The sequence below is a fragment of the Gadus chalcogrammus genome, chromosome 9 (assembly GCF_026213295.1).
Source record: "Gadus chalcogrammus isolate NIFS_2021 chromosome 9, NIFS_Gcha_1.0, whole genome shotgun sequence".
Taxonomy (NCBI): domain Eukaryota; kingdom Metazoa; phylum Chordata; class Actinopteri; order Gadiformes; family Gadidae; genus Gadus; species Gadus chalcogrammus.
This window is the reverse complement of record NC_079420.1, coordinates 10069182-10084181: the sequence shown is the minus strand read 5'-3', so window position 1 is coordinate 10084181 and position 15000 is coordinate 10069182. Positions and strand designations below refer to the sequence as shown.

The following is a 15000-nucleotide window of genomic DNA, read 5'->3' as shown; positions in this document are numbered from 1 at the left end:
GGTTTCACCATGAGATTAGCTCAGTGCGCTCTCTCATGAAACTCATCTTGTACTTTTTAAACAAGTGGTTGAAAATATCAGAAAATCTATGTTTTCTGAGGGGTAACAAAACCCCAAGGGTGACTGCTATTTAGGTCCATGAGATTGATTGTTATGTGCAAACGTGCACATAACAGGTTACAGTCCAAATGTTAAAAATCTACTTTGACCCTCGGGAACGAATAATCGAATAATCGGATATTCGGTCCCATCCCTACTAGGCACACGCTCAAACACAGGAGGAGGCTAAAGTGGACGGAGGTTTGAACAAAGTCACCTTGATCTCCGTGAGGTCATCATGACAAGCAACAAACGGGCGCCCCCCTCGGTGATGTCATCACCACAGGGGTCCGCCATTACCTGTTCTCTCCAATTCACATAAACACACAGCACTAGCGCACACATATACACACACACACACTCACATACATACAAAAAAGCACGCACACACATGCACGCACACACATACACAAATGGCTCCTACTCTGACACACACACAGCTTTTCTTTGGCTTGTTTGCAAGGAGCGATTTGCTGGGAAGAAAAACCCTATTCATTGGTTGTTGAAAGGTCAAGCGACCAAAAGGAAAGTAAACTTAAATGATGCTGTTTGTTAAAGAAGGAGAGAACCACAGGGGAAACTGACTGGGGGGGAGAAAGAGAGAGAGAGAGAGAGAGAGAGAGAGAGAGAGAGAGAGAGAGAGAGAGAGAGAGAGAGAGAGAGAGAGAGACGGGGGGGGAGAAAATGTTCCATTTTGTATCCATTTAACTGCATTCATTGCAGCCAAGCCCATTTGTAATTTCACGCCTCCAGTATTGGTGCATTCAAATAGGCCTTGCGGGTGATGTTTGCATTGGAGAGAGAGAAAGAGAGAGAGAACCAAATAAAGAGAAAGTCGTCCACTCACCCCGACCTCCACGTGATCTGAGCCTCGATCGTCCTGCTTGTGGAGAACCTCAAAGTAATATCGCCTGGATGAGATGAGGCTGTGGGAGAGAGAGAGAGAGAGAGAGAGAGAGAGAGAGAGAGAGAGAGAGAGAGAGAGAGAGAGAGAGAGAGAGAGAGAGAGAGAGAGAAAGAGAGAGGAGATAAAGAACATGTTTCAAACCATTACCTCCTGAGGTTCCTGCGGACAGTTAACTCAGTTATAATTTCTATAAACACGTCAAACGCTATCCTATGTGATATGAATGCATTGAGGCCCACTTTAATGATCTCCCTATGATACGGGCACGTACAGCGTTTCGAGTGCCTCGAAAAACGCCATATAAAATGCAATGAATTATTCTGAAATCTGAATGATCTGAAATATTGATATCATCATTGACCAAATCCTTCCATCATTTGAGCTTTACTCAAAGACTACACTCTGCACATGTCGAAAATTTTGAAGTATTGCCAACAGTCACATCGGAGCAATCAGCGTTGCATTAAGCTGATTACGGTGGCTGTAATTATTAAGTGTTATCATCGCTTATCAACTTTGTTCAGTTTCGTTCGGTTCATCTACATTGGCCCAGAAGGGATCTCTGTTCACAGCAGGCGGTGACAAGCACAATCAACAGAGGGAAAGGCACCACAACATGACCAACACAAATGGATAGGGTACATACAAATCAACTTGGTGGAATCAACCTCTGCACATTCTCTGTTACCAGAGAATGTGCAGAGGTTGCATGTTCACAAGGTTTCGTATTGTGGTGCATTGAATCGTTTTGCATTGCATTGTAATACAACACATTAACAACCTTACAAATGTGCGCCCTTTGAGGTGAGTCCATGTGAGGGTTGACACTTTGCAGAGGGAAAGGTATACTCTTATACTATATCATTAGTTACCATGCCGTTTAGCCTAGTGACAGGCAGCAGGTGCTATGTTTAGGATAGGGTTTTGAATTCACAGGAGAAATAGGCTGGCTACATCTAGCAGTTAAACCGAGCGAATATGTCGTGCCAAAGAAGCTCTCTGGGGGTGTTCAACCTGTTTGTCCCTGAAGAAGCACACTCTAAACGGCCATTATGGCCTTACCGGAGTGCCTATAAACACATAGGGAACACCTACGCTTTGGGCATGGTAATATTCTCAGTGTTTTTGTTTGGTTCAACAAACAAAACTAAAATGTGATTATAATTGTGTGTTTATTCCTGCCAAACACAAGCAGACTATTTAATCACCAAATGCATTCCCCCTCTGTTTGCACAACGACCACAGGAACGGCATCCAGTAAAACATGGCTGTGTTTTTCAATGACCAAGCATGATTTAGAACGTGCGTGCGTGTGTGTCTACGTACACGCGTGTTAAAAGTGCTTCCTTTGTGCAGAATGTGTAATTCACGCCTGATAAGGGGATAATTGGCAAACCTTTACCCATGAACAAAAACCATGGTAATTGTGTTTACCACAGCCGGCAGACTTGTGAAACAGCCTTCGGCGGTGCTTAACTTCAGAGTTGCTCGGAGTGTCTTCATATTCATGCGCTCTCATTGTGCTCTCATGTGGCTCCCGAGGGGGTCTGAGTGTTGTTCCCTCTCCTGTTTGTCTGCTGTTTCCGAAGACAGCGCTCATGTCCTCTTTTATCAGCAGACGTGCTCGAGACGCACGCTGGACCCCGCCCGACGCAGCTCGTTAATAGTGAAATGAATCCAATTATCTCGTCCGGTGACTGGGCTCTGGTGCACATGTACACCACGACCGCTTGAGGAAAAGAGAAGCATGAATGATGAAAAGCCATGGCTTATGCATGTGTGCGTTGTGTGTGTGTGTGTGTGTGTGTGTGTGTGTGTGTGTGTGTGTGTGTGTGTGTGTACCCACAAGTGTGTGTGTGTGTGTGTGTGTGTGTGTGTGTGTGTGTGCCTGTCTGTCAGCTGTCTATCTGTGTGCATGTGTGTGTGTGAGCACGTAGGAGCTTGTGCATGTGTGTGTGTGCATGCTAGTATATGTGTGTGCATCTACTCGTTTGTGCGTGCCTGCATGTGTGTGCACAAACCTGTGTGGGCGTGCGTTTGCAGTGCATGTGTGTACATGCATGCATTTGTGTGTGTGTGTAAGAGCACGTAGGAGCTTGTGCATGTGTGTGTGCATGCTATTATGTGTGTGTGTGCATCTACTTGTTTGTGCGTGCCTGCATGTGAGTGCACAAACGTGTGTGGGTGTGCGCTTGTCAGTGCATGTGTGTACATGCCTGCATTCGTGTGTGTGTGTGTGTGAGCACGTATGAGTTTGTGCATGCATATGTGCATGCATGCATTTGTTTGTGTGTGTGAGCGACGGAGCAGGTCAGGCAGACAGATATAGGTGCTCATCCTCCTCCTCTTCCTGCACCTCCTTATCCCATAAATCATGGTGGGTGTGCGTGACAGGCCACTAAGGTCACTCTCATGAATACAGAACATCCGCCGATGCTGCTGAAACAGCAATCAGGGCATCTCAAGGGCCCCGTACTAAGAGCCAGGGCCCCAGCCGTGGCCCCTACTCATTAAACAACGTCGTGCTCGGGGGGGCTGAGCAAGCACCGTGGGGGGCACCGTGGGGGGCACCGGGGGTGACTCATGGCACAAGGGGTGGTGCGGTGTGCTGAGCGGGCGCCATGCCTGGGAAATCGATTTCAGATGAGGCGCGTCGTGTGGCATGGTGCGTTGTCCGTGCGTGGGAGGAGATGTTGGCAGGAGATAGAGTGTGTGGCTCGAGGTTTGTGAGTTTGCATATCGGTGATCTACATAGTGTGATGTAATCCCGTGGGCCACCGAGCTGTTCAAGGTAGGGGTTGATGGGAGAGGAATGCTGGGTTTTTGTCTCTGCTGTTGCTGGAGGATTGATTCTTTCCCCTTGACGGAATCTGAAAGAAGGTCTGTTAGCACGCTATGCTACAGGACTTTGTCCTGTTCTTGTCGTCTGTTAGCGCACGTGTTAGCACATCACAACTTGGATATTAGCAACGAGTCGTGTGGTACAGATTTTTTTCTTAAAGATATTCAAAGCACCCAGGAAACCCGCTGTGGAGATGAAAGAAGACATTATTTATTAATGTTTGGAAAAGTTGACGCTAATGAATAGATTGACCACTTCAAAAAGACGGTTGGTCATGAATTGCGGTTCATCTAAGGTCAAATAGAGCATGAACAAACACACACACACACACACACACACACACACACACACACACACACACACACACACACACACACACACACACACACACACACACACACACACACACACACACACCGATGCACACACACACACACACACACCGACGCACACAAACACACAAGCATGCACAAAAAGTAAATAAATTGAGATTAATGTACGTAGCATATCTCACTCACACAATGATCGCACACACATACAAACAAAGACAAATACACACATAAAAAGGAAAACAAGAAGAGACTGTGTGTCTGTGAGTGACCGAATGTGTTAAAGAATGAATATGCCAGACAGAGCGGAAGTTTCAACGTGTGTTTCGATAGGCGAGCATACCTCGACAACGAACAGTCAAACAGAGAAGGCAGCGGCTCGGTCCATTGTGTGCTGGAGAGGAAAAACCCGACGCTGGGAAAAACGATGGCGATGCGCACGGCCGTTTCAAACGCAGCACAAAAGACAGGCAAACGGCGGCGGCGGAGAGCGAGGGACGGGCGAGCGAGAGATAGAGGAGGAACAGCTATTAGCGAGTGACTCACAGGATGAGTGGAGCCGCTAATTGTCTGTCTAATTGGAGCCCTTCAACGGGCCCAGGCCGATAAGAGAACCCGAGACAAAGGAGTATGGAGATACACAGGGAGATACGTGGAGGTCCACGCGCTTTGTGGACACAAAAGTCTATTGAATCGTCAGCCGCTCGCTGCTCATTGGACTGGGAGAGCCGGGGCCCCTCCGACAAAGTAGTCCCTCTGTCGGGAACACTCTCTTCATCGACCTCACAACGGATATATTCAGGAGCGCCGCTCGGAAGTCTCTGGCCTCCCGCACGTACGCACACGAACGCGGACGCACGTGAATGAACACAAACTCGCACACTCACACACACACGCGCACCTGCACACAAACACACACACGCGCTTGCACAAATACATACAAGGCACGCACACACACACACACACACACTCGCAATCGCACACACAGTCACACACGGGCTCGCACACACACAAACACACACAGGCATGCACACACCCACACACACACACACACACACACACACAGACTCACTCACACGTTCACCTCAGCCTATCACATCTTATTATTTGTTATTTTGTTTTCCTTCTCGTTATTCTATTGTACCTTCATTAGCATGGAGGCCTGGTCCTGACAGAGCCCGGGTGTGTGTTGTTCTCATTACAGACGCTTTAGACCATTCTGCATGGATCCTAATTACACTGCGGCTCAACAGAACACGCTAATTAGAACCATGGTGCCGGGAGGCGTGTGTGTGTGTGTGTGTGTGTGTGTGTGTGTGTGTGTGTGTGTGTGTGTGTGTGTGTGTGTGTGTGTGTGTGTGTGTGTGTGTGTGTGTGTGTGTGTGTGTATGCATGCTTGCCATGTTTGCGTGAATGTCGTTGAGCATGTGTGTGCATGTGCAATAGTGTGCATTTCTGTGTGCATTATTTTGGAGTGCATACCTGTCCCTGTGTGTGTGTGTGTGTAGGTTAATGTATTGTTTGTGTGTGTGTGTGTGTGTGTGTGTGTGTGTGTGTGTGTGTGTGTGTGTGTGCGTGCGTAGGTGCACAAATGTTTGTGTGTGTGTGTGTGTGTGTGTGTGTGTGTGTGTGTGTGTGTGTGTGTGTGTGTGTGTGTGTGTGTGTGTGTGTGTGTGTGTGTGTGAGTGTGTGTGTGTGTGTGTGTGCGTGTGTGTGCGTGCATAATGTAGGTATTATCCACTAATTTAAATTAAAAAAGGCAACCATATGCCCTTGGACGTGGAGCAGCTGTTCTGATTGGCCAGGTCATCCGTCTCACTAACCTGCTGTCTCCTGACAGCAGCCGTACTCAAACATTCAAGTCAATCACACTTTCACAATCGCTTCAAACTTTACAAGAGAAACGCTGATGATGACGTGAAGAGATTCAAGTGTTCATGCTGCTCAACCACTAACACGGTCTTACAATTGACCACACATACAGACACACACACGCACACACATTCACATACACCCACACATATACACACACACACACACACATACACACACAAGCAACCACGTGCTCACACGCATACACGCACGCATATGTACACACACGCATATGTACACACACACAAATTCACACACACACACACACACACACACACACACACACACAGACACAGACACACACACACACACACACACACACACACACACACACACACACACACACACACACACACACACACACAAATTCACATACACCCACAAATAAAACCAACAAATGCAAATCAAACAATGGGACAGCTATGTCAATACAAAGCTTGATAGGTTGCCCAAAATACCCTCCCCTCCGACACACACACAAACACACCCCCCCCCCCCCCCTCCCCACACACACACATACCCACACACACACAAAATACATGCACCTACACACACACACACAAACAATACATGTACCTACACACACATACCCACACACACACACACACACACACACACACACACACATACACCAACACGCCCACACACACACCCTCCACACACACGCACACACACCACAGTCGTACTTAAGAAAACAGATGGTAAAGCCCTCTTCCTGAGGGACGGGGCCGTCTTCACAGGTCAGCGTGGTTCTGCCGGCTCCGTTCACATTCGCCAACCAATTACCTCCAGCAGGGAGGGGACGCGGGGTGAGGCGGAGGTAAAGCTGCCTGAGAGCCACGCACCACCCAGCATACTTATCGGAGCGGGTCGCATTAGTATGCATGCAAAAATACATGCATAAACCCACACACTCGCTTGAGCGCGCACACGCGCACAGGCACGTGCGCGCACGTGTGAACACACACACACACACATACCCACAAATACAACATCAAACACAGGAAACTCAAAGGCATGAAGTTGCACACAACACTCACACACTCACAGAGACACACACATACACACTTAAAGACACAAACCCACACACACACTCACAGACACACAAAGACATACACACACATGCACACACACACAGACACACACCCACAGCCACTAATGGGGTCATGTGAGTTGCAGGGAGCCACTAAAGTCTGAGAAGTGGTGCATTCAGCTGGCGCACACTCGATCTGTATTCCTATGATGTCATGTAGGCTGGTACAGCCGTGCTCTCTCCTTCCTCCTCCTATCTCCCTCTTTTTCGTCCTTTTACTTTTTCTCTCTCCTTCCTCCACTCTTTCTTTGCCTCTCTCTTTCCCCCATCTTTGTCTCTCGTCTTCCTCTGAAGATTTATTTTTTTCTTTCTTTGCTCTTACTTCTTAGCACGCTCTCCACCTCCTGCCGTCTCCCTGCCCGTTCCCTTCCATCTCCCCCCCCTCTTTTCTCCCCTGTCTCCCCCGTCTCCCCCCCCACCTCCAGCCATAAGTCCTTCGGCCGGCTAATAGTCGGCAGCGCTTAAGTGATTCAATTATAGATACAGTGAGATCCCACGGTGGAGCGACACTACGTTCTCTGCAACCAGGCCTCTCGGTGGAGGCAAGGGAGGCAGCGACGGGGCAGAAGGGCCTAGGGGGGGGTGGGGAGCTAAGGCCTGGGGGTGCAGCTGGCGCCCAGCCATTGGCTATCAATGTTATGATATTACATCTCCATTTACATTTAGGCATTTAGCATACAGCTTTATCCAAAGCGACTTTCAATATCGCTGTTGCTACAATAAGGGTGTTCATTGAACCGAGTGCCGAGCACTTACAATCTCTAGGTTAACCCATTCCCCGTATACAATAAAGACAGCTAGGATAAGATGCTACACAATGCTGAGCACTATTTTTAAGTGCAAGAACGTACAACTTACAATAAGTGCGTACATTAACTACGAGGACGTACAACTTACAATAAGTGCGGGGGGGGGGGGGGGGGTAAGGGAGGAGGCTATAGAGGCCCCGTCCACACGAAGCCGATTTCATGGCGAAACCGCAAAGGTCTTGTACGGTTCGGCCTTCCGTCCACACGAAGCCGGCGAATCCGCTGACCGAAACCGCAAACTTCTGAAACCACCCTCGGAGGTGGTTTCAAAACTACCCGGTTTCGTTTTGGATTCGTGTGGACGCCTGAAACCGACTGAAACCGTAAACCATGACGTCATCGCCCCACCCCTCGACCCTCTAGCCAATGACTGTTAAGCCCGCGGAGTCTCAGAACTCACAACAACAAGGATTTCTGTAGCAGAAGCAGCGCCCCTTATGGGCCAGGCATGTGTACTACAGCGTTTCTACAGATCTACCCGGTTTCGCTTGGCTTCGTCTTTACGGAGATACTGCAAAACCGGATAGATCGAAACCGTAACGGTTTCGAGCTCAAAAAGCCACGGGTACAGAGAACACAGCTAGGTTAGTTGCACTGCGTAGCAACACTAGGGCCGCAGCCATGAGCCTAGTCAAACTTCAGGCCAGGGATAAAGAAATTGGCGAAATCACATTTTTGTTATCAGTAATAACTATGGTAATTTATTAAGTACAAATTCAAAACGTTTGCTTCTTCATGCTTCAGAAATTCTAATAGTTGGTTCATGGATCATTAGGTAATGAATACTTTGTTTATCTGGGCTGCTTGCTTGGATCTATCAAATTTAGTAGATCCCATTGGACTTCGGGAACTTGTGATTGCATAACTTCAGATATTCCCGAGACTAAATAATGAATCGATTGATCAGGAGAAATCGACCTTGAAAATGATTGCTAGTTGCCTAGAGAGAATAAGGAATGAACAGTGAGAAACAGACCCTGGTATAGAAACTGGTGCAGAAGAACAGCAGACACACACACACACGCACAAACACACACACACACACACACACACACACACACACACACACACACACACACACACACACACACACACACACACACACACACACACACACACACACACACACACACACACACACACACACACACACACACACTTCACATTCACGCCCACACCCACTTGTGTGTGGCGAATTGAGCGTAAATGTCATTTCCTGCAGGTTTTGAGGAGAGAACACTGCCCCTGCCAAATGTCAGCCTGGAGACGAGTCAGCTGACCTCCAACCCTCTCAGGCTGTCCCTCATCGGATCAGCCCTCAGGTCAAAGGTCACGGAGAGGCCATCTTCAGTTTCCCACCGGAACAGTGAATGAGGACCGACTCACTGTTCCAATACTGCCTGCGACCGCTCCCTCGTTCCCTATGGCTAGACCCTTTAGAGCAGGAGCTGTAGCTGTTAGGGAACTTCAGACCTCATGGGCGTACGTCATATCATCGACTGCTAATTCTCCTAAGCACTTCCTGTCTAGGACACACTGATGTGTCCTCAGTCCTGAGCCGATTTGACGTGAACGCTCTCTCTGGCGTAAAATAATCAATCAGAGTTAATTGATGGAAAATAATTAAAGGGGGAGAAAATAATAACAGCAGAAATGGAAAGGGAGGAATTGTAAAGAAAGACATTAAGTGAAACAAGGGAGTGGGGGAGGAGGATGTAATGAGAGGCAGGCAAAACAAGAACAATGGATTTTAGGAATAGTGATTATTTCCTGGACTGGGAACCAAACACCGAAAGGGGCGGAGGAGAGATCCTAGTGAAGACAACTCATTTGCGTCAGGGGATACAGGGTGGAGACAGGGGACGGAGGCCAGAGAGAGAGAGAGAGAGAGAGAGAGAGAGAGAGAGAGAGAGAGAGAGAGAGAGAGAGAGAGAGAGAGAGAGAGAGAGAGAGACAGAGACAGAGACAGAGACAGAGACAGAGAGAGAGAGAGAGAGAGAGAGAGAGAGAGAGAGACAGAGAGAGAGAGAGAGAGAGAGAGAGAGAGAGAGAGAGAGACAGACACACAGAGAGAGAGAGAGAGAGAGAGACAGACACACAGAGAGAGAGAGAGAGAGAGAGAGAGAGAGAGAGAGAGAGAGACAGACACACAGAGAGAGAGAGAGAGAGAGAGAGAGAGAGAGAGACAGACACACAGAGAGAGAGAGACAGACACACAGAGAGAGAGAGAGAGAGAGACAGACACACAGAGAGAGAGAGAGAGAGAGAGAGAGAGAGAGAGAGAGAGAGAGAGAGAGAGAGAGAGAGAGAGAGAGAGAGAGAGAGAGAGAGAGAGAGAGAGAGAGAGAGAGAGAGAGAGAGAGAGAGAGAGAGAGAGAGAGAGAGGGGACGGAGCCTCATCAGTGTCTCTCTACCGCGGCCGGTCTGAATGGCGTTGATTTGAAACCCACTGTAGCTTCACTGTTAACCAATTAGGCGCCTTCCAACCCCCGCCTCCAGGGACACGGGTCGAAGCAAATATGAAGCGAGAGAGAGCGAATGGCCCCCTCCCCCCTGTTCTCTAAATAAGGGAGGGGGGGCATTATGTGGCTCAGAAGGTAGAGCGGGTTGGCTGGTAACCGGAAGGATGCTAGTTCGATTCCCGGCTCCTCCTGGCTGACACCGACGTCGGTGTGTGAATGGGTGAATGTTAGGCAGTATTGTAAAGCCCTTTGAGTGGCCACTGGTTAGAAAAGCAATGTATAAATGCAGTCCATTTACCATTTAAAGTCAGATTTGGGATATGACAAGGCAAAAAATTTCCTATTTTGTCATATGCCAGCCATTCTTTGGTCTTAATCTGGCAGGAAGTCTGCCAACAATGGCGGAGCGTGGGTGTGTTCTGGAACATTCGGGTGCGTATTGCTGTCGTTGCCTGGGTTTATTTTGGTGCAAACATTACTCTGCACCAACTGGGGGAGGGGCTCCTGGTCAGACTCCCTGTTCACCCACTTCAGCTCCCTCTTTATTCTGAAGACCTCCTCTAGGAGAATGGAAACCTGTGTGTGAGGCGTGTGTGGCGCGCAGGAGCCGCCGACAACACCCAGAGTCTCCCCTACTTCCTGTTTTCCTTGCGGTGGGAGCCAGACTTCTCCTCACAACCGGGCGCAAACCCCCGGGCTCTCTGAGATGCGAAGCAAAGGAATGAGACGCTTGTTCTCCGATCAACATCGTAAGAGAGAGGAAGAGAGAGCGACGGAACAGGGGGGAGGGCGGGAGAGAGGGAGAGGGAGAATGATAGAGAGAGATGGCCGAGGAGGGAGATATCTCCTGAAGGGCTCTGCTTTATGATCTAAGCTTGTTGGAAGAACTGCACAACGACCAGACGGACCAGCAAAGGGCATCAATATTGCATACTCACACAGGCGTATGGGCGAGGACGAGAGACGACACTCACATACACACACCTGCACGCACAGTAGGAGCAATAGAAAAAATAAAGTCGAGACAAAGTGATGGTAGAGAGAGAGAGAGAGAGCCGAGAGAGAGAGAGAGAGAGAGAGAGAGAGAGCCGAGAGAGCGCCGAGCCAGACAGACAGACAGACAGACAGACAGACAGACAGACAGACAGACAGACAGACAGACAGACAGACAGACAGACAGACAGACAGACAGACAGACAGACAGACAGACAGACAGACAGACAGACAGACAGACAGACAGAGAGAGAGAGAGAGAGATAGAGCGAGAGATAGAGAGTGGAGGAGGGAAATAAAGTGAATGAGGCAGATTGCCTGGGTCATAAAACAATACACCTGAGAACACAAGACAGCACTTCATTAGAAAGGGATGAACCCAAATGACCCACGAGAGGTGCTGAGCTGTGTGAGAGTGTCTGTGAAGTAGAGAGAGACACAGACAGACAAAGAGAGAGAGAGTGGGCGGCTCAATACTTGGAAGCAGATCGTTTTCATGTTTTGTAAAATACCGCTGTACACTTTATCAGTCACACGTCAATAACAGGTCAGTGATCTGTTGGTGACCTTGATCATGCGAGACTTTTTGAGGTCTATGAAGACAGTTGAGGGAGAGAGGCCGGATATTTGTAAGAAAAAAGCAAGCAGGCTTAAAAGCCACGTTGATATGAAGGTGTGTGTGTGTGTGTGTGTGTGTGTGTGTGTGTGTGTGTGTGTGTGTGTGTGTGTGTGTGTGTGTGTGTGTGTGTGTGTGTGTGTGTGTGTGTGTGTGTGTGTGTGTGTGTGTGTGTGTGTGAGTGTGTGTGTGAGGGTGTGAGCAAGTGTGTGAGCGAGTGTGTGAGCGAGTGAGTGAGCGAGTGAGTGAGCGAGCGTGCGTGCGTGCGTGCGTGCGTGCGTGCGTGTGTTTGTGTGTGTGTGTGTGTGTGTGTGTGTGTGTGTGTGTGTGTGTGTTTGTGTGTGTGTGTGAGTGCCTGCCTGCGTGCGTGCGTGCGTGCGTGCGTGCGTGCGTGCGTGCGTGCGTGCGTGTGTGCGTGCGTGCGTGCATACGTGTGCAGACATGTTCTTTCATTTTTCCGAGCGGCCCTCAGACTATGAAATGAGATGATACACCCACACAGGGGCCAGCACAGACCTGGACCTCACACAGTCTCTGAGGCGCTTACATAAACCTAGTTAGTCGGCATCACCAAGGGACCCCAGAGCTGACTGTGAGCCAGCCTGGTGTGTGCAGATAACGTCAGATTTTCTACAAGGACTGGCCTGTGATCTGTGTTTGTCATCTTTTGCCTCAAAGTTTTTAGAGATCTTTGGGCCATTGGACATTGAAAAGGGAGACATCTTAATTATTATGCGGCAATCTATGCCGAAAAATAAATGTTTTATAAAGTACTTTGGCCTGAGGCCTCAATTTTCTGTGTCTTTTAAGATAAAAAGGATTCCCCCCCACCATTAGATCATTAGCTCTTGTTGCAGTACTGCAGGTCTTATATTCGTATAATCCTCCACCTCACACGAAAAAAATCAGAGTCAGACAGACAGAGTCCTTAAGGCTCTCACTGATCCCTTTGACATGTTGATGCAGCGGCCATTTTGACAGAGGGCCTTGATGGCCTCAAATTGGGGTTTGCTTACCGCCAGGGGTGAGGAAGGATTCCCAGGGCTACTATTAACATTTCTAAAGATCTGGATCTAAATACCACTTAAATTAAATCAAGTAAATCTGCCATTAGCCTTATATCTCCATCACTGTGCTATCCCCATGCATCTTTTCTCTTGTTTTATTTTATTTAGGCTTTAAATATTTAATTGAATGCGATGAACTGTAGATCAAGGATGTCCAGTAGATCAATGATGACATGTAAATCAAGGATGACCTGTAGATCAAGGATGACCTGTAGATTAAGGATGACCAGTAAATCACCAAGGGTGATTTACTCAAAAAAAAATTCTATTCTATTCATGGATGACCAGTAATCAAGGATGACCGGGAGATCAAGAATGACCAGTAGATCAAGAATGACCAGTAGATCAAAGATGACATGCAGATCAAGGATGACCTATAGATCAAGGATGACCTGCAGATCAAGGATTACCAATAGATCAAGGATGACCTGTAGCTCAAGGATGGCCTGTAGATCAAGGATGACCAGTAGATCATGGATGACCAGTAATCAAGGATGAGCAGGAGATCAAGAATGATCAGTAGATCAAGCATTACCAGTAAATCAAAGATGACATGTAGATCAAGGATGACCTATAGATCAAGGATGACCTGCAGATCAAGGATGACCAGTAGATCAAGGATGACCTGTAGCTCAAGGATGACCTATAGATCAAGGATGACCTATAGATCAAGGATGGCCTATAGAACACCTGTAGATCAAGGATGACCAGTAGATTAAGGATGACCTTTAAATCAAGGATGACATGTAGCTCAAGGACGAGCAGTAGATTTAGGATGACCAGTAGATCAAGGATGACCAATAGATCAAGGATGACATGTAGATCAAGGACGAGCCGTAGATTAAGGATGACCTGTAGATCAAGGATGACCAATAGATCAAGGATGACCTGTAGATCAAGGATCAAAAGATGTAGATCAAAGATGACCTGTAGGAAAACCTTGACCTTGATCAAGACGTCCCTTACCTGCTCCTCCCTGGCACATCTCCGAGACAGTGACGTGCTTATAGCTGAAGGCTGTACAAATAAGTGTCTGGTTGTTGTTAAAGAAAACAGTTGGAGCGTCTTATTTTAAATTAATTAGAGGATAAACCCGTTGAGAGTCGGCAGCGTGTTTTTAAGGGGGTCCTCAGGCATAGAAGGTGGAAGTTAACATTCACATCCCATAAAACAATCCACACAGTAACACCAACAAGAAATCACACATAAGGGCTCTCCCATCATCCCAGGAAGAATACATTTGAATGGGATTCACCTCTACATGCTCTGACAATCCCCTGGCGTTGGGCATTTTTTTTGGTGAGAAAATTGACAACAGTTGCATGAAGCAGAGGCCCATGTTCCCACTAAATTGTGAGCATTTGAACAATTTTAATGTTCAATGCTTTAATGCCAAATTGAACGCACATACAACACAAACGTAAGCTTTTTTCATACCAAAAAATAGTTTGTGCCGGTGAAGGGCGGGTGGGGGGGTACACTAGTATAATGAGTTTGAGAGCCACTGGACTACAGGAAAGTTGCCCTTAAACGGCCGGTCATTTAATTACCCAGAATGCCGCTTGCCAATCAGCCTTGCCTTGAACCAGCCTCCAAGGACTCAGAACCACTCCCAGCGTGTCGGACGAGGAAGACATCAGAGCACGGCATGTGGCAGCATATGGAACATGACAAAAGCTAATTGTTGATGCCGTGTGATGTTTCAAAAGAGATGTCGCGGGAGGGGGGGGGGGGGGGGGGGGGGGGAATTTGAAACAAGGCAGTGATTATCACAGACTGGATTACAGAGGCAAATGTATAAGTTCAAACAATTTGCGTACGTAAGCTGTGAGGCGCTCGCGTGAGGATACAGCTAATGAGCGGGAATCCTGTTCCACGCCGCGGTGGGCGGGTGACAGACGAGGGGATAAA

At 48.0% G+C, this 15000-nt stretch overlaps 1 protein-coding gene across 1 annotated transcript in view; it reads right to left on the bottom strand.

Moving 5' to 3' along the window:
* b4galnt4a (beta-1,4-N-acetyl-galactosaminyl transferase 4a) overlaps positions 1-15000 on the bottom strand; it is a 137354-nt gene that overhangs the window by 24275 nt on the left and 98079 nt on the right. Inside the window, 1 exon segment of the mRNA XM_056598837.1 lies at positions 947-1025. Coding sequence (XP_056454812.1) covers positions 947-1025 — 79 coding nt within the window.